This window comes from Cnephaeus nilssonii (assembly GCF_951640355.1).
Source record: "Cnephaeus nilssonii genome assembly, chromosome: 12".
Classification (NCBI taxonomy): Eukaryota; Metazoa; Chordata; class Mammalia; order Chiroptera; family Vespertilionidae; genus Cnephaeus; species Cnephaeus nilssonii.
Genome location: NC_137083.1, coordinates 3,403,243 through 3,417,978, shown reverse-complemented (window position 1 = coordinate 3,417,978; position 14,736 = coordinate 3,403,243). Strand labels below are relative to the sequence as shown.

At 49.2% G+C, this 14,736-nt stretch overlaps 1 protein-coding gene across 1 annotated transcript in view; it reads right to left on the bottom strand.

Moving 5' to 3' along the window:
- The window catches only part of DOCK4 (dedicator of cytokinesis 4), a 205,482-nt gene that overhangs the window by 42,181 nt on the left and 148,565 nt on the right, over positions 1–14,736 (bottom strand). Inside the window, exons 24-30 of the mRNA XM_079786817.1 lie at positions 12,613–12,740; positions 10,363–10,497; positions 9,265–9,363; positions 6,161–6,255; positions 5,238–5,313; positions 3,062–3,162; positions 2,573–2,631 (exon numbers count right to left, since the gene is read on the bottom strand). Coding sequence (XP_079642943.1) covers positions 2,573–2,631; positions 3,062–3,162; positions 5,238–5,313; positions 6,161–6,255; positions 9,265–9,363; positions 10,363–10,497; positions 12,613–12,740 — 693 coding nt within the window. The remainder of the gene's footprint in view (positions 1–2,572; positions 2,632–3,061; positions 3,163–5,237; positions 5,314–6,160; positions 6,256–9,264; positions 9,364–10,362; positions 10,498–12,612; positions 12,741–14,736) is intronic.

Below are 14,736 nucleotides of genomic sequence, written 5' to 3'. Positions count from 1 at the left end.
TGGGACCAGGGAGGGCCGCGCAGGAGGCATTCCTGGACTCCACGAGGCTGTGGCGGAACAAGAGCAACGGCCTAGCTCCTGCAGCTCCGGGGTCTCCGGAAGCCAGGCCTCCACTCCGGGAAAGGACGCGGCGGCCACCGGCACAGCGACAACCGCCTCCCCGCCCCTGAGCCCTGGCCTGCGGGGACCGGTAGTGGTCAGGAGCGTGAGGAGCGTGAGGAGCGTGAGGGAGCGTGAGGAACGTGAGGAAGCGTGAGGAGCGTGAGGGAGCGTGAGGGAGCGTGAGGGAGCGTGAGGAACGTGAGGAAGCGTGGGGAGCGTGAGGAACGTGAGGAAGCGTGAGGAACGTGAGGAAGCGTGAGGAACGTGGGGAGCGTGAGGAACGTGAGGAGCGTGAGGGAGCGTGAGGAAGCGTGGGGAAGCGTGAGGAGCGTGGGGAGCGTGAGGAACGTGAGGGAGCGTGAGGAACGTGAGGAGCGTGAGGGAGCGTGAGGAAGCGTGGGGAAGCGTGAGGAGCGTGGGGAGCGTGAGGGAGCGTGAGGGAGCGTGGGGAGCGTGAGGGAGCGTGAGGAAACGTGGGGAGCGTGAGGGAACGTGGGGAGTGTGAGGGAACGTGAGGGAACGTGGGGAGCTTGGGGAAGCGTGAGGAGCGTGAGGAAGCGTGGGGGAGCGTGAGGGAACGTGGGGGAGCGTGGGGAAGCGTGAGGAGCCTTCGCGCAGAGGCCTGGAGCTGTGTTGCGCCGCCTGCCGGGCTGGGACAGCAAAGGCGGACCGGTGTTGCCTAAGGCCGGGCTGCGTGAGGGTCCTCGGGAGACCGTGGGAGCCCAGGCGCTGTGCCCACCGCAGCGACGCCGTCGCCCAGGTGTGGGCGGAACCAGAGCCGGTTTCTCAGCTGCTGGGAGCCGCGCTGGCCTAGGTACGAACCGCCCCATTACAGGGCCCGGAGGCGTCCCAGGTTGTACAGCTCAGATGTCCCGGCGGGTTTCTGCCCCGCGCAACCCAGATAGAGTCCATCCGAAACCAGCTGTAAACGACGTGTTTTTAAAAAATGTTTGTATTGATTTCAGAGAGGAAGGGAGAGGGAGAGAGAAAGGGCAATGAAGAGAGAACCATGGATCGGCTGCCTCCTGCACGCCCCACACTGGGATCGAGCCCGCAACCCGGGTGTGCCCTGACCAGGAATGAACTGTGACCTCCTGGTTCATAGGTCAGTGCCCAACCCCTGAGCCACTCTGGCCGGGCTGTAAATGACGTTTTAAGACAATCAGGGAATTGTTAATATAAGCTGGATGTTAGCCTAATTTACCGAATTATCGGACTTTCCAATTTCTTCTTCCCAAAGAAGCCATTTAATCTAAAACCCAGAGGGTTACAAATATTTCTGTTTGAAAGACAGCACAGCGGAGAAACACTGGTGACGCATGCAATGACATCCGTAGGGAGACTACAGGTGCCCGCTGAACTGAGCAAGCGGGGTTCCTGCGCCTACGAGCACAGGCCTCCTGGCGTGGACCAAGGCTGCCGTGGAAATAACCATGCACAGCGATGCTACGATTTATCCCGGACGGACAGCGGCCATGTTTCTGACCTTCTGGTACCCAAACGACCCACGAGAGCACTGAGCACGGAGCTCCATTACCCATACAACGGGGCTTCCTCAAATGGCGCTGCATGTTTGAGAACTATATGTGTCCCGGTCAGAAATCACTTTGTGACATGAGTGGAAGTCAAAGATGATGCTTCTATTTTCACGGACAGAAAACACACCCTGCCTTTGCCACGCTGTGCTCGGAGGAGCGCCAGAGCAAAGATACCTTCAGGTCATCGCACATTCGATTCAAATAGGTTCATCCCTTTAACAAACCACAAGGAGGAACCACGCAGTGGTAGTGGATGGACACGATACACGTGTGTAGTTAACATAAGTAACATACCAAGTTAAATAGGAAATAATGGAAACACACTCTGCCAAGGAGATTTTGGAACCGTCTATTTTCCAAGTATTCTTTTCTATGTAACCAAACCTGTGCCATCAATTTGCTGGAATACTGCGCTGTCTGCTATGATTGGCTAACAAAATTAGATCTAATGGTTTCCTAGCAACTGCAGATGCCTTTACATCCTTTGACTATACTCTTCATGATATAGGTCAATGGTTTCAAATTTTTTAAAGAGTAGTGATGTTCAAGTCAATTTCCATGAAGTTTAATCTAAATTTGGTAGGATTCGGAGTCCTAGAAATTTCGAGGTGTTACAGTTCCAAATTCCAAAAGGTTCTTAACACACTGCTAAAATTGTATGTATTACTGGAGTGAGCTGGATTATAAAATTTATCACTGCATAATAATGAAACTCACGAAGATGAGGTGACTTTTTCCAGGCAGACACCGATTTAAAGAATTAGTTGTAACCCTAACCAATGCCAACGTGTCATTACTTTGTATAGATACCTTCACTGATTTAGACACTTGGTTTCAAACCCTGTCCTTGGTAAATTGCCCTCTTCACTCGGACAGTGAAAAGTGTGGTGCTGAGCTGTGAAAAGCCCGTGGCTTCTCTTTTCATCACTTACCCAGGTTTTGCCACATGCTGAAGATCTCACAGCCCATTGTCACCCGCATGTCGCCATACCTGAAACAGAACAAAAACCAGACCTGATACAGGGCCTCGGGAACAAAGACGCATTTGTGTCTCTAGGATACTATCTGTCCGTCTGAGTTAAAAGTCAGTATGTGTTTAATGAAAGATTTCAGTGTGCATGTCTTGATGCCTCTAATTCAAATCTTCATATAAATCTTCAGTGAAACAGATATGCCTCATAATGTTCACTTTGGTAGTAATTTTGAATCCTGAAAGACTGAGGACAAATATAAAGGTTTAAATAAGTTCAAAATATTGAAATTCCCAGAAAAGACTGCTTCATGTCCTCTTGGTCATCACCTCTCCTTTGTAATTTCCGGCATGAACATCTAATCTATGAATCGTTCGAACTGAACACCCTTTAGAAGGTACCGCACTTGGTATGCCTCATGCTCCCATCTGATCACACACTGGTACTTACTTTTCTAATACCTTTTTCTTTTTGGAAGGGGTGAACATCTCCAGTTGCAGACACAGCTGGTTTATAAAAATGACCGCGAGGTAAAAGTAGGAATCCCAGATCTGAAACAAGAGTGAAAAATGTATGTACTATGTTGTCAGAAATATTTACAGGGAAAGTGAGATGATACGTGGATTTGCTTCCAAAGTGGTAAGTGGAGAGGGTGCGGCTGATATCCGATGGTCCTGAGTTGATAACAGTAGAAGCTGGTTATGGGTACACGGGAGCTCCTTATGCTGCTCTCCCTACTTTTACATATGCTTTAAATGGTCTACAATAAAGAAGTAAACTAAATAAATACTCTCTTTTACTGTATTGCTTCCATGTGGTGTCACAGGTGTCAGGAGCTCTCTGGTATATTTAAATGGAATATATTTCGTTTCTCTTATAACTGTGTGTCTCCAAGGAGGCAGAGGTATGAGATGAATCACTTTATTCCTGTGTGAATTCCTTTTTGGAATTCCTTTCAATGTAGAACTCAAAAGAATGCATACACTTCTTTGGAAATGCTAATTGCTTTAAATTCAGACAGTATATAAAAATTCCCTGCCCAGACAAATCTTTTGATTCAAAGTTTTCTTATCCCCAAAACAGCATCAGAGAGAGATTAGAATAAAATTGCTGACAATAAACTTAACCAAAAAGATATAAGATATAATGAAAAAAAAACTACTTCTCTACTGATACCAAGTAAAATTAAAAAGGAAATAGGAGAAATATTAAAAAGTATTAATATCTTTCATATATAAAGAGTTCTCACAATTAAAAAGTATGATGGAACACCAGCAAAATAATGAACAAAGGTCCAGAATGACAATTCACAAAATATGAATTTTAGTCAATAACTGGTCAATAACAAGTAACTACTAAGAAATGCAAATTAGAGCAAAAAAAGATTTTACTCCTTATCAAACTGTCAAAAAAAAAGTTTCTCCCACTATTGGTATAGATATAGATAATCAAATGAGTGGTACAACCTTTAACTCAGCAATTCCACTTATAAACATTTATTCAAAGAAGTAATTGGGGACATATGCCAAGTTTTATTTTGTAAGAATGTACATAAAAATAATTTATAAGAACAAAATATTAGAAACAACCAAAGTATTAAAAAGTAGAGCTTTATGAAATTTTGATAGGTTAATTATTATAAAGAAATATGCAATCATTAAAATTCCATTGGTCTTAATATATTTGTGGGTTTTTTTAAAAATATTTTCTAGTTAACCAATAGGACATTTTATTAAATGTTTAATGTGAAAGATGTTACTTAAAAAATAGTAAGAAATAAAGATGCCCCAAAACATAGACATCGTGAAGGAGAGGCAGCACAGCCCCGCCCCCCTCTTCACCATTTCCTGTTTGCCCCTGAAAAAGTAGGTCAAGAACTCTTATTAGAGACCCAGGCACATCACAGACGCAGAGTTCTGCCTTAGAGAACCTTACTAATCATTTTCTTCCTTCTCATTAATTTATTCTAAAAAATGGGAAGACGAAAAAGTAAAGGAAGTAATGGGATTACTTTGTAAGCGTTTTCTTCATATAAACTCTATCTTAAGATATGTCTTAAAAACATTATGTTCTAAGTCCCCTTAGTCATGCATGAGGGTCACAAAGAGAAGAAAAGAATTAAAAATTATGGTAACAAGCCCAGCCAACGTGGCTCAGTGGTTGAGCATCAACCTCTGAACCAGGAGGTCACAGTTCGATTCCTGGTCAGGGCACATGTCTGGGTTTCGGGCTCAATCCCCAGTGGAGGGCATGCAGGAGGCAACTAATAGATGATTCTCTCTCATCATCATTGATTTTTCTCTCTCTCCCTCTCTCTTCTTCTCTGAAGTCAATAAAAAATACATTTTTAAAAAATTCTGGTAATGACACAGCACTGTCTCCTCTTAGGCACTGGGATTCCACCTGGTGGGTAAGCACCATTATAGCCCTGACTTGCTCACACATATAATGAAAACTCTCCTACTATTATTCACAATTAAAACACAGATGGCCCGAGGTGAATTTGAGGTAGCCAGAATAAATTTACTTTCCTATGATTAAGAGAAAACAAATACATGAAGCCATTTCCTTGAGTACCAGGTGAAACCTTTACCCCAAGTCGAATAGTCATTCGAGTAATACTTACCTTGTAATCAAAGTTTTCATTTAAGAAGTTCTTACGAAGTGCATCTGACAGGTAGAGAACCGTTGTGATGATCACGCTAGGGATCAAAGTAACACAGAAAAAGTTAGGAACTTCACACCAATACAGAAGAATACTGTACAGCGGTAAAAGGAAAAGAAAAAAACGAAAGAACGAGGGGCTTTGCATGTATGACTGTGGGACAATGGCCAGGATTTTAAAGGAAAGAGCCATGTGCAGAAGAATGCCCACATTCTGCCTCCTGCGAGGCTCGGATTTAGGGACTCTGATGCAGGGACTGTGGAAGTAACTAACAGGTGGTTTCCCCAGGCTGGGCAGGGGATGAATAAGGTGTGTGTGTGTGGGGGGGGGGGGGGGGGGCGGTCCTCAGGGCATCATCTATCTGTTCTTTGATTTTAAAAAAATATATTTTTATTCATTTCAGAGGGAGGGAGAGAGGGACAGAAACATCAATGAGAATCACTGATCAGCTGCCTCCTATTTGACTTTTGAACCATGGTAAAGTCCACCTGTTTAAAACATGTAGTAGTGATTTTTTTAAAAGCAGTGAGAGAAGGTAATTCAAAGGCAGAGAGAAAGGACCCCAGGATTTGGCAGCTTTGAGCTTGAGATCAAACTAAAGACATCATGTTGTCCTCCGCTCTAACCCTGGATGATGAGCTTCATGTATCATCAATATAAAGGCTGTACTAGCCTGGCCGGTGTGGCTCAGTGGTTGAGCACTGACCTATGAACCAGGAGGTCATGGGTTTGATTCCTGATAGGGGCACATATCTAGGCTACAGGCTCAACCCCCAGTGTGGGGCGTGCAGGCAGCTGATCAATGATTCTCTCTCATCATTGATGTTTCTCTCTCTCCCTCTCCCTGCCTCTCTCTCTAAAAAGACAATAAAAAAAGGTCTTACTTGTTAGCCACCAGGCGCATCACAGTCCAGTCCTTAGGGAACATCTCAGGCCGTATCAATATTCGGAACACAGTGAATATCTGCAGCAGGAAGTCCTTGGGTGAGGAGGAAACAGACCATCTTACTGCATTATTGGTTATTGTAATGCGCGCGCGCGCGCGCGCGCACACACACACACACACACACACACACAGCGACCCATGCTTCGCAGCTAGGAGAGTGGAAAAACACTCCTCTCTTAGGTAAAATTTTTTTTCAATTACAATGGCCTGTCCAGGCATTCTTCTCAGAGATGTCATGCCAGAGGGCGATGGCATTTCTGAAGATGTTTTTTCCACAGGTCATCTGGGAACACACTGTCGTCAGATGTGGAGATATCTCCTCTTCACACCTCATCAGGGTGGGGGCCCCCACAGCACATGGCACCTGGTGACACCCCGCATGGAGTGAAGAAACGTAGCTGGCCTGACTCAAAAAGAGATGGGCGCAGTCTAGCTTCGATTTAGATTCATTAACTGAACCTTAAAGAATTTTTGTTGTAACCTTAAGGGTTGCTAGGAAAATATCTCTTAACAATTTGATGAAAGGCAACAGTAGGGTGTTGCCGAAAATGTAAAAACAACAACCCCAAACACAAAAGTTTTATTTGTCAAACCCAACAACACATTATGTTAAACATGTAAGCTGCTTGAATATAAGATTATGGTTGTCACTCAAATCATCAGAAGACAGAAAGACGGACTCTTAAAAACTAAGAAACAGGCTGTGTGTACATGTGTGTGTGTAACATACTCCCAACAGCTCTGCTCAAGCTTGTAAATATTTAGACAAGAATTTATTTCAGCTCTTTGGCATCAACCCATACAATGAGAACAGGTTTGATTCTGGTCAAGGGCACGTACCTCGATTGTGAGCTTGATCCCCAGCCCTGGTCGGGGCACGTGAGGGAGGCAACTAATCGAAATGTCTCTCTCACATCGATGTTTCTCTCTCTGTCTCCTCCTCCTCCCTTCTACTCTCTCTAAAAATTCAATGAAAAAATATCCTCAGATGAGGATTAACAAAAAATCAAAACAAAAGGAAGATCCCAATGAATTAAAACTTATGCATGTGGTTCATTAGGAACAGACAATGTTTGTCTGGGGCGAGGGGTTTGAAAGCGGCAGAGGAACTGCGGAGAGAAGGTAGACTGAGGACCGCGAAGACTTGCCGAGACCTGGGGCTCTCCTGTAGGTAACGGAGTCCTCAAGGCTTAAAGTTGGAGTGAGGCTTAATCAGATAGGATTTTTTAAAAATCTATTTTTGTTGATTTCAGAGAGGAAGGGAGAATGAGGGAGAGAGAAACATCAATAATGATGAGAGAATCATTGATTGGCTGCCTCCTGCGGGCCCCACACTGGGGATCGAGCGCACAACCTGGGCCTGTGCCCTGACTGGGAATAGAACCGTGACCTCCTGGTTCATAGGTTGACGCTCAACCACTGAGCCACGCCGGCCCGGCAGACACGGTTTTTGAGCCAGTACAAAAAGGACAATGAGAGGTTACAATGTTCTACATAACTTCCGGAACATGTATAATCTCACGCCTTAAAGCCCGCCCCACAGTTCTGCATGGAAAGTCATAATCCACAGAGCACAGGACCCTCCCTGCTCTCCTCCCACATAAAATGCCAGGGCGAGGACGAACGTCAGCCCGCAGGAGAGGGTGGGCGTATAATAAACCATTACTGACCAGAAGGAAGGAAAAAAAAACCCTAATCACCTCGTACTTTTTGCTTTTGTTCATTTCTAAAATAACGCCGTGTCCCAGAGAAGGGGAGAATTAACAAGGCCGAGTGGCAGCCTCTGGCCCTGCGCCCACACGCTTCTGCGACACTGTGCCTCGCGCCACGTGCCCACAGCACGCGCAGGCCGCGGAGGAGAAACGGCAGGACTTTGCTGCCCTTAATCACTCTGAGGATTTAAGAGACTGAACTGTGACGCCCAGGCTTCCTAAGTGGAGAATGGCTCCTCCACCACCCACATCTGATGGAAGTTCATCACTGTAGCATTCTCCTCCTTTTCGGCCACACACGTGGCCTTCTGTGTGGAGAGGTCCCACGCGTCTTATCCACTTAAATCCAAGAGTGAAGGTGAGCATGAAAAACACGGGAGTTCAGGCTTGAGCATGAACATACCAATCAACCGGAGTCAATCAACCCTTACGCGTTATCCATGTTTGTAAAAATGTACAAGTCTCCCCCAAGCCCCAGGGAAGGCTTCCGGTCGTGTGCCGTCAGTGTGACCGTCCCCACCGGCCTAGACTTCCCCCCAGCAGTTCGGAACCTCCCCAGGATGAAGCTGTGGATAATGTCTGGGTCCCCAGGGGAAAACTGGAGGGATGGAGAGAAATAAAAGCAATAAAAGGACGGACGACAGGTCCTTTCTCCCACTGAGGACAATCAACTTCCAAGCTTTCAGGGAATGCCATGAAGGAAGCAGCAAAGTGCCCTAAATCTCTGCAAAGATATTTAGAAACATCAATATTTTTTACTGCATGTCAGCGTGTCAAAGGAACACAGCATGTTGCTGAGGCTACAGGCTGACCGAGAATATCAGCCACAACTCTGCCTCCCGTGTCAGCACACGGCAGCCGGAATCTCTCACGGGGGGTTCGGAGGGATGGAACCAGCTAACACATCTCAGGGAGCCCTTATCTTCCCTGAGGGCGGTATGTCTAAGGCCACTGAACTAGGGTTAGACCACGGGCTCTGGTCTCCTTAGCTCCATTAGCCTGTTTCTGGCCTGTTGCACGTTGATGACAGGTGTTTTAAAAGCTACGTTCTTGTCCAAGATAAGAGTTAATTACTTTGCATGAGCATAGAGACTCTACAGCAAGCATGTCAAACTTGCAGATGGCGGGCCACATGCCGGCCGCGAGTTTGACATGCTTGCCTTACAGAGCCAACACGGAGGAGCAGATGCGTGGACGAAGCTGAGAAAAAGCAGCTTAAAGTTTAATGGAAAGTAGTAAAGCAATTGTCAAGGGACTGTCCGAACAATGCTGAAGAAGAACGAGAGAAGTTAAAAAGGGACATTAAAAAAACTTTTTAAGTGTCACTTACCCTTAGTTCTTCCTTTGTACTGAAACTATCAAGCAGCTGTTGATAATGCCTGTCTGTCATTTGTCGTAACAGGGACAGGAGACAAGCAACAAACTCCCCCTAATTAAAACACAAACAAACAAGCATGTTTCTCAGCAAGGCCACAGACACATCAGTGACTTGCTTTGAACTACCCTAAAATAGAACATTAAAAAAAAACACAACAACAACAAACCATTATGACCCAAACTCCCCCTATGGAGTCTTCTTACTTTAAATTCACCATAATGTCACAGTCCAAAGCTCTCCCCGGAGAACCATGTCCTTGTTGTACATGAATTCCTAAACTCAGAGTGGAATTCCTCACTGGGGTGAAAGCTTCTCACTAGGGAAGTAACTGCACATTTACTACACCTTCATCCGTTACACCATCAATGCTGTGAGGTAGGTGGTATAATACTTATTTAAAGAGGAAAGATGCCCGGCCAGCATGGCTCAGTGGTTGAGCATCGACCTATGAACCAGGAGGTAGGTCACCGTTCGATTCCCAGTCAGGGCACATGCCCGTGTTGTGGGCTCGGTCCCCAGTGTGGGGCATGCAGGAGGCAGCTGGTCAATGATTCTCTCTCATCATTGATGTTTCTCCCTCTCTCCCCCTCTCCCTTCCTCTCTGAAATCAATAAAAACATTTTTTAAAAATGAAGAAGGATGGTACATTTTGTTCTTAGACCAACTGTTTTTTGAACTTTAAAAAGCTCTCTCCGGCTGGAAAAAACAACACCCTTGTAACGGGTTTCCTTTCCAATATCTAACCACACGGGAGGCAGCTTTCACGCAGTAACACGCGTGGCCCTCGGTCCACACCCTCCATCCCGGGACTCGGGACCCTCGCGGTTACAAACGCCGCTTCCTTTGCATGCGATTCTGCCCGGCCGGTGGGCACGCGGGGCCCCGGCTGAGCACGGTCCCGTCTGACCGCACTCTGCTGTGCTTGCCTAAAGCTTTCGTGCTCACACCCAAGGCCAGAGCCCGGATTCCCGCAGCACCCCCCTCCCAGCGACCGACCGCGGCTGTGACCCGCACACGCCCTGCCCCGCGGCCGTTCGCCTGGGGACTCACGGTGACGTCCTGGAAGTGGAGCCGCGTGGCGGAGCCGGAGGCCTGCGGGCGGCTGGTGATCTCCAGGATGGTCCTCAGCAGGATGTCCAGCAGGCTGGCCACGATCACGTCGATTTCCTCCAGCACGGACTTCTCCTGGAGAGAGAAAAGCCCTCGTGTTCAGGACGTTCTGGCTCACGGCACGCTCGTCTCGCAGGGGGAAGGGGAAAGAGCATTTCCAAGCAGAGAAGGAGGCGGCGGAGAACTCGGAGCTTTGCCGGCCCTGGACGTCCCCTGGTCACCGACGGGAGCGACCTTCTCTTGCAGAACCCAGGGCGGGAGGCAGCGAGGAGCCGACCCCCAGCACACACGCCGGCTGTGCAGCAGGTGCCCGAGACCCACATACAAAGCGGGTGAGGCCCTGGGACAAACACAGGACGGATTCAGAGCCCAGCCGGGCCGCTGACAGCGTGTGACCTTGAGCGTGTCAGCTTGCCCGGCTGCACCCGATTACCACCGCCCCCCCAAAAAAAAGTCCTCTGGCTTCTGAAAGTGCACCATACGTTTTTATCGCAGATGGTGCTCACATCCCTCTTCTCAGCGCCTGAACCGCAAGGCCACTTCCCCAAACGCGACGTGAAGTGCGAGTGACGATCTCTAGGAACGTGACTGTTACCGAGAGCCGCACCCGCTAATGCGAGCACAGGCACTCGGACTCGGAAACCCCATCAGCTGCCGCCTCGACCTCAGGCCAGGGACCCAGGTGGCACTGCCTTCCCGAAGCGCGTCAACCCTCCCCACGCCTCCAGGTCCCGGGCGACCCGACCTCCGCGCTGCCCGTGGGGCGTGAATCTGGACTCTCCCACCCGCCCGAGACGAGGCTCTGCCATGCCCCCCCCCCCCCCCCCCGCCGGGAGATCGCCTTCGCCCAGAGTGAGCCTGCAAGAGCGCTGGGCGGGTTTCCATGATGAACTCTGACACGTGTGAGAAACTACCCGGTTTCCTCCCAGAGCAGGGACCCGCCCGAGTGCCGTGTGGCCGAGTGCCCTCGCTGAGGCAGCGCCGGGAGAACCGTGAAGCCGCCCCGGGCAGCGGCCCCAGGCTCCGCAGAGCGGGCTCCTGAACTGGGCAGGGGGGGTTTTAAGGCAAAACGAACGCCTTCTGTCACTGCGGGAACCTAGTCCCAGGCACCCGCGGGCCTGGATGGAGGCTGCCCAGGACCCGTGGCCCCGCCCAGCCAGGTCTCCTCCGCATTCAGACACAGCTTCTCTCAGGTCCCACTCCGCTCCCCCGGGGCGGGGCCCTCCCCTGGAGCCCCCGTCACTGCCAGCCGACCCTTCAGACGGCCATCAGGGCGGACCGCCAAGCGGGAGACCAGTAAAGCCACCCTTGCCGTCACGTGACAGACGAGCAGGCTGCTTCATCGCAGCTGCAGGCAGCGCTGGAGCGGGACCCTCCCGTGTGGCTGTCACATCAGGCCCAGAGCTGTCCCCACTGACAAGCAAGCGTGGGACTTCCCCATCTGCACTGAACTTCAAAGGCAAAGGCATCGCAGTGAGTCAGGAGTTGACAGAATCCCCTAAGTGACAGCAAGTTAGGGTTCCGGGAGGACGGGGAACGGTGTGGGGCACGATACCCCAGGCCCCACAGTGTCCACGGCCATGGCCAAGCGTCACCGTCCCACAGCCCGTCCCAGACAGGCCCCCGCAGACTTCCCTCCGCGCGGCCCTTCACCCCCCACAGAGCCTTCCTCATGTCGAGATGAAAGACTGTCCGGCCGGCGGGGCTCAGGGGTTGAGCGCTGACCTATGAACCAGGAGGTCACGGCTCGATTCCCAGTCAGGACCCAGGCCCGGGTTGCGGGCTCCATCCCCAGTGTGGGGCGTGCAGGAGGCAGCCGATCAATGATTCTCTCTCATCACTGATGTTACTATCTCGCTCTCCCTCTCCCTTCCTCCCTGAAATCAATAAAAATACACTGAAAGAAATAAAAAGACACGTGGGAGGCGTGGAGTCTCATCTTCCTAGCTGGGGACACGGCTCTTTCTTGAAATACAAGCTTCGGAAACCCAGGTTATTTGGGGTTACAGCCACCCCGCAAGATGAAAAAACATTCCTTCAGAGGAAAACCACCAAGTCCGACCCAGCTGGAGATGGAAGGGAGGGCGTCAGGGGTGACTCCACGGGGGTTCTTTGAAGAGTCAAGGCTTTAGGTCCAGGAGCCGCGGGACGGGACGGGGCGGACGGGCCGCGGGGACGGTGTCTACTCACCGAGCTGTTCTTCTTGCTGAGGCAGAACACGTTGCTGAGGATGCGCGCGCAGGCGACCAGGTCCTTCTGCTGCCGCAGGTGCATGTGCAGGTGATGCAGGACCACGGGCAGCAGGATGCACCTGGAATCTGCGGGGAGGAGCCGTCAGCGTCCCCTGCCTAGCCCCCTCCTCCCACGTCATCAGCAGCAGGAGTGATAGCCCCCTCCTCCCAATGCATCCTCAAAAGGAGCGTGACGACGGATGCATTGTTAGCACATGTAACTAGGAAGGTACCAGTCCCACATGTTCATGCTCAAAGCCAGTAGCTCCTTTTCCCAACCCACGATTCCTGCACTCAACAGGGTTTCACTCTTATTGAAATAGGGTTTTTAGCCTGAGCTGGTCTGGCTCAGTGGACAGAGCATCAGCCTGTAAGACTGAAGGGTCCCGGGTTCGATTCCATCAAGGGCACATGCCCAGGTTTCGAGCTCGATCCCCAATAGGGGGCGTGCAGGAGGCAGCTGATCCATGATTCTCTCTCATCATTGATGTTTCTATCTCTCTCTCTCTCTCTCTCTCCTTCTCCCTTCCTCTCTGAAATCAATAAAAATATATATATTTTAAAAAGAAATAGGGTTTTAAAAAAATTGCTTGTTTTACCTCCAAATATCAAAAAGGCCTGCTTCCCGGGCCTTTTCCACTGAGAGATCACCTACTGGCTTCCTGGAAGGCGGACACGGTGTGGTTTATTCCACTCGCCTCTTGGCTCCCCAGTCCCGCCAGAGACTCGGGGCACACAGAGAAAGGAACACTTGGGGTTTGCTGCCATTCTGATGTCCACCCTCTGCACGTGGTTGGAGTCCTGTTTGGTTTTGTTGATCTCTTTTTGAAAGCTTTTGGGAAATGATTCCCGGTAATTCAAAATTTCACGATTATTCCTTGTCTTTTGGTCTCTTCAATGCATAAACTCATATCCCTCAGCTCGGGGAACTTGCCTTGAATTATGGCTATGATGATCCCGTTCCCTTTTATTTTTTTCTGCCCTGTGTCTGGAACTTTGCCTATATTCACATCATGAATCTCTCTCTCTCTTTTAAATTTACCTTTATTGTTGAAAGTATTACAGGTGTCCTTTTTTCCCCATTGACCCTCCACCCCCACCCCAGGCCTTTGCCACACTATTGTCTCTGTCCATGGGCTATGCATATAGGCATATGAGTTCTCTGGTGAATCTCTTCCCGCCTCCTCCCCCGTTCCCTCTGAGATTCCTCAGTCTGTTCCATGCTGCTATGTCTCAGGATCTGTTTTGTTCATCAGTTTATTTTGTTCATTAGATTCCACATATGAGTGAGATCCTGTGGTACTTGTCTTCCTCTGACTGGCTTATTTTGCTTACCATAATGCTCTCCAGGTCCCTCCATGTTGTCTCAAAGGGTAAGAGATCCCTCTTTTTGAATCTCTTAAACTATCTTCTACTTTTTCTGACTTTTTATTTTTAATCTTATTTTTTTGGTCCCACTTTCTGGGCTATTTCCTTACTTTACCCCCCAAGCCTTCTATTAAGTTTTCCTGTTTATGCTACGATGTATTTCCTCTCCAAGGGCCCCTTCTTCCTTCCCAGGCCAGTGTCACGGGCCTGCAAGCTGGACGGGGACACAGGCCCTGGGCTCCGAGGGGCCCACTTGCTCTAGGCCGTCGCTGCCACCAGGAAATTCAGAGTAATTTTCCGACCAGACGCTTGCATTTCCCTGATGTGGCCGCTCACGTTTGCTTCTTGGGGTGATCTCTTCCGACACCGCCCACCCTTGTTTCATGCCTGTACCATGTGTCTCTGGGAAATCAGAGGCTATTTTCTTGATGTTTTGTTTTATTTCCTCCCTATCTTTTTTATTTTATTTACTTATTTTTATTTTTAAATATATTTTATTGATTTTTTACAGAGAGGAAGGGAGAGGATAAAGAGTTAGAAACATCGATGAGAGAGACACCGATTCAGCTGCCTCCTGCACACCCCCTACTGGGGATGTGCCTGCAACCAAGGTACATGCCCTTGACCGGAACCGAACCTGGGACCTTTCAGTCCGCAGGCTGACGCTCTATCCACTGAGCCAAACCGGTTAGGGCTCCTCCCTATCTTTTTCTTT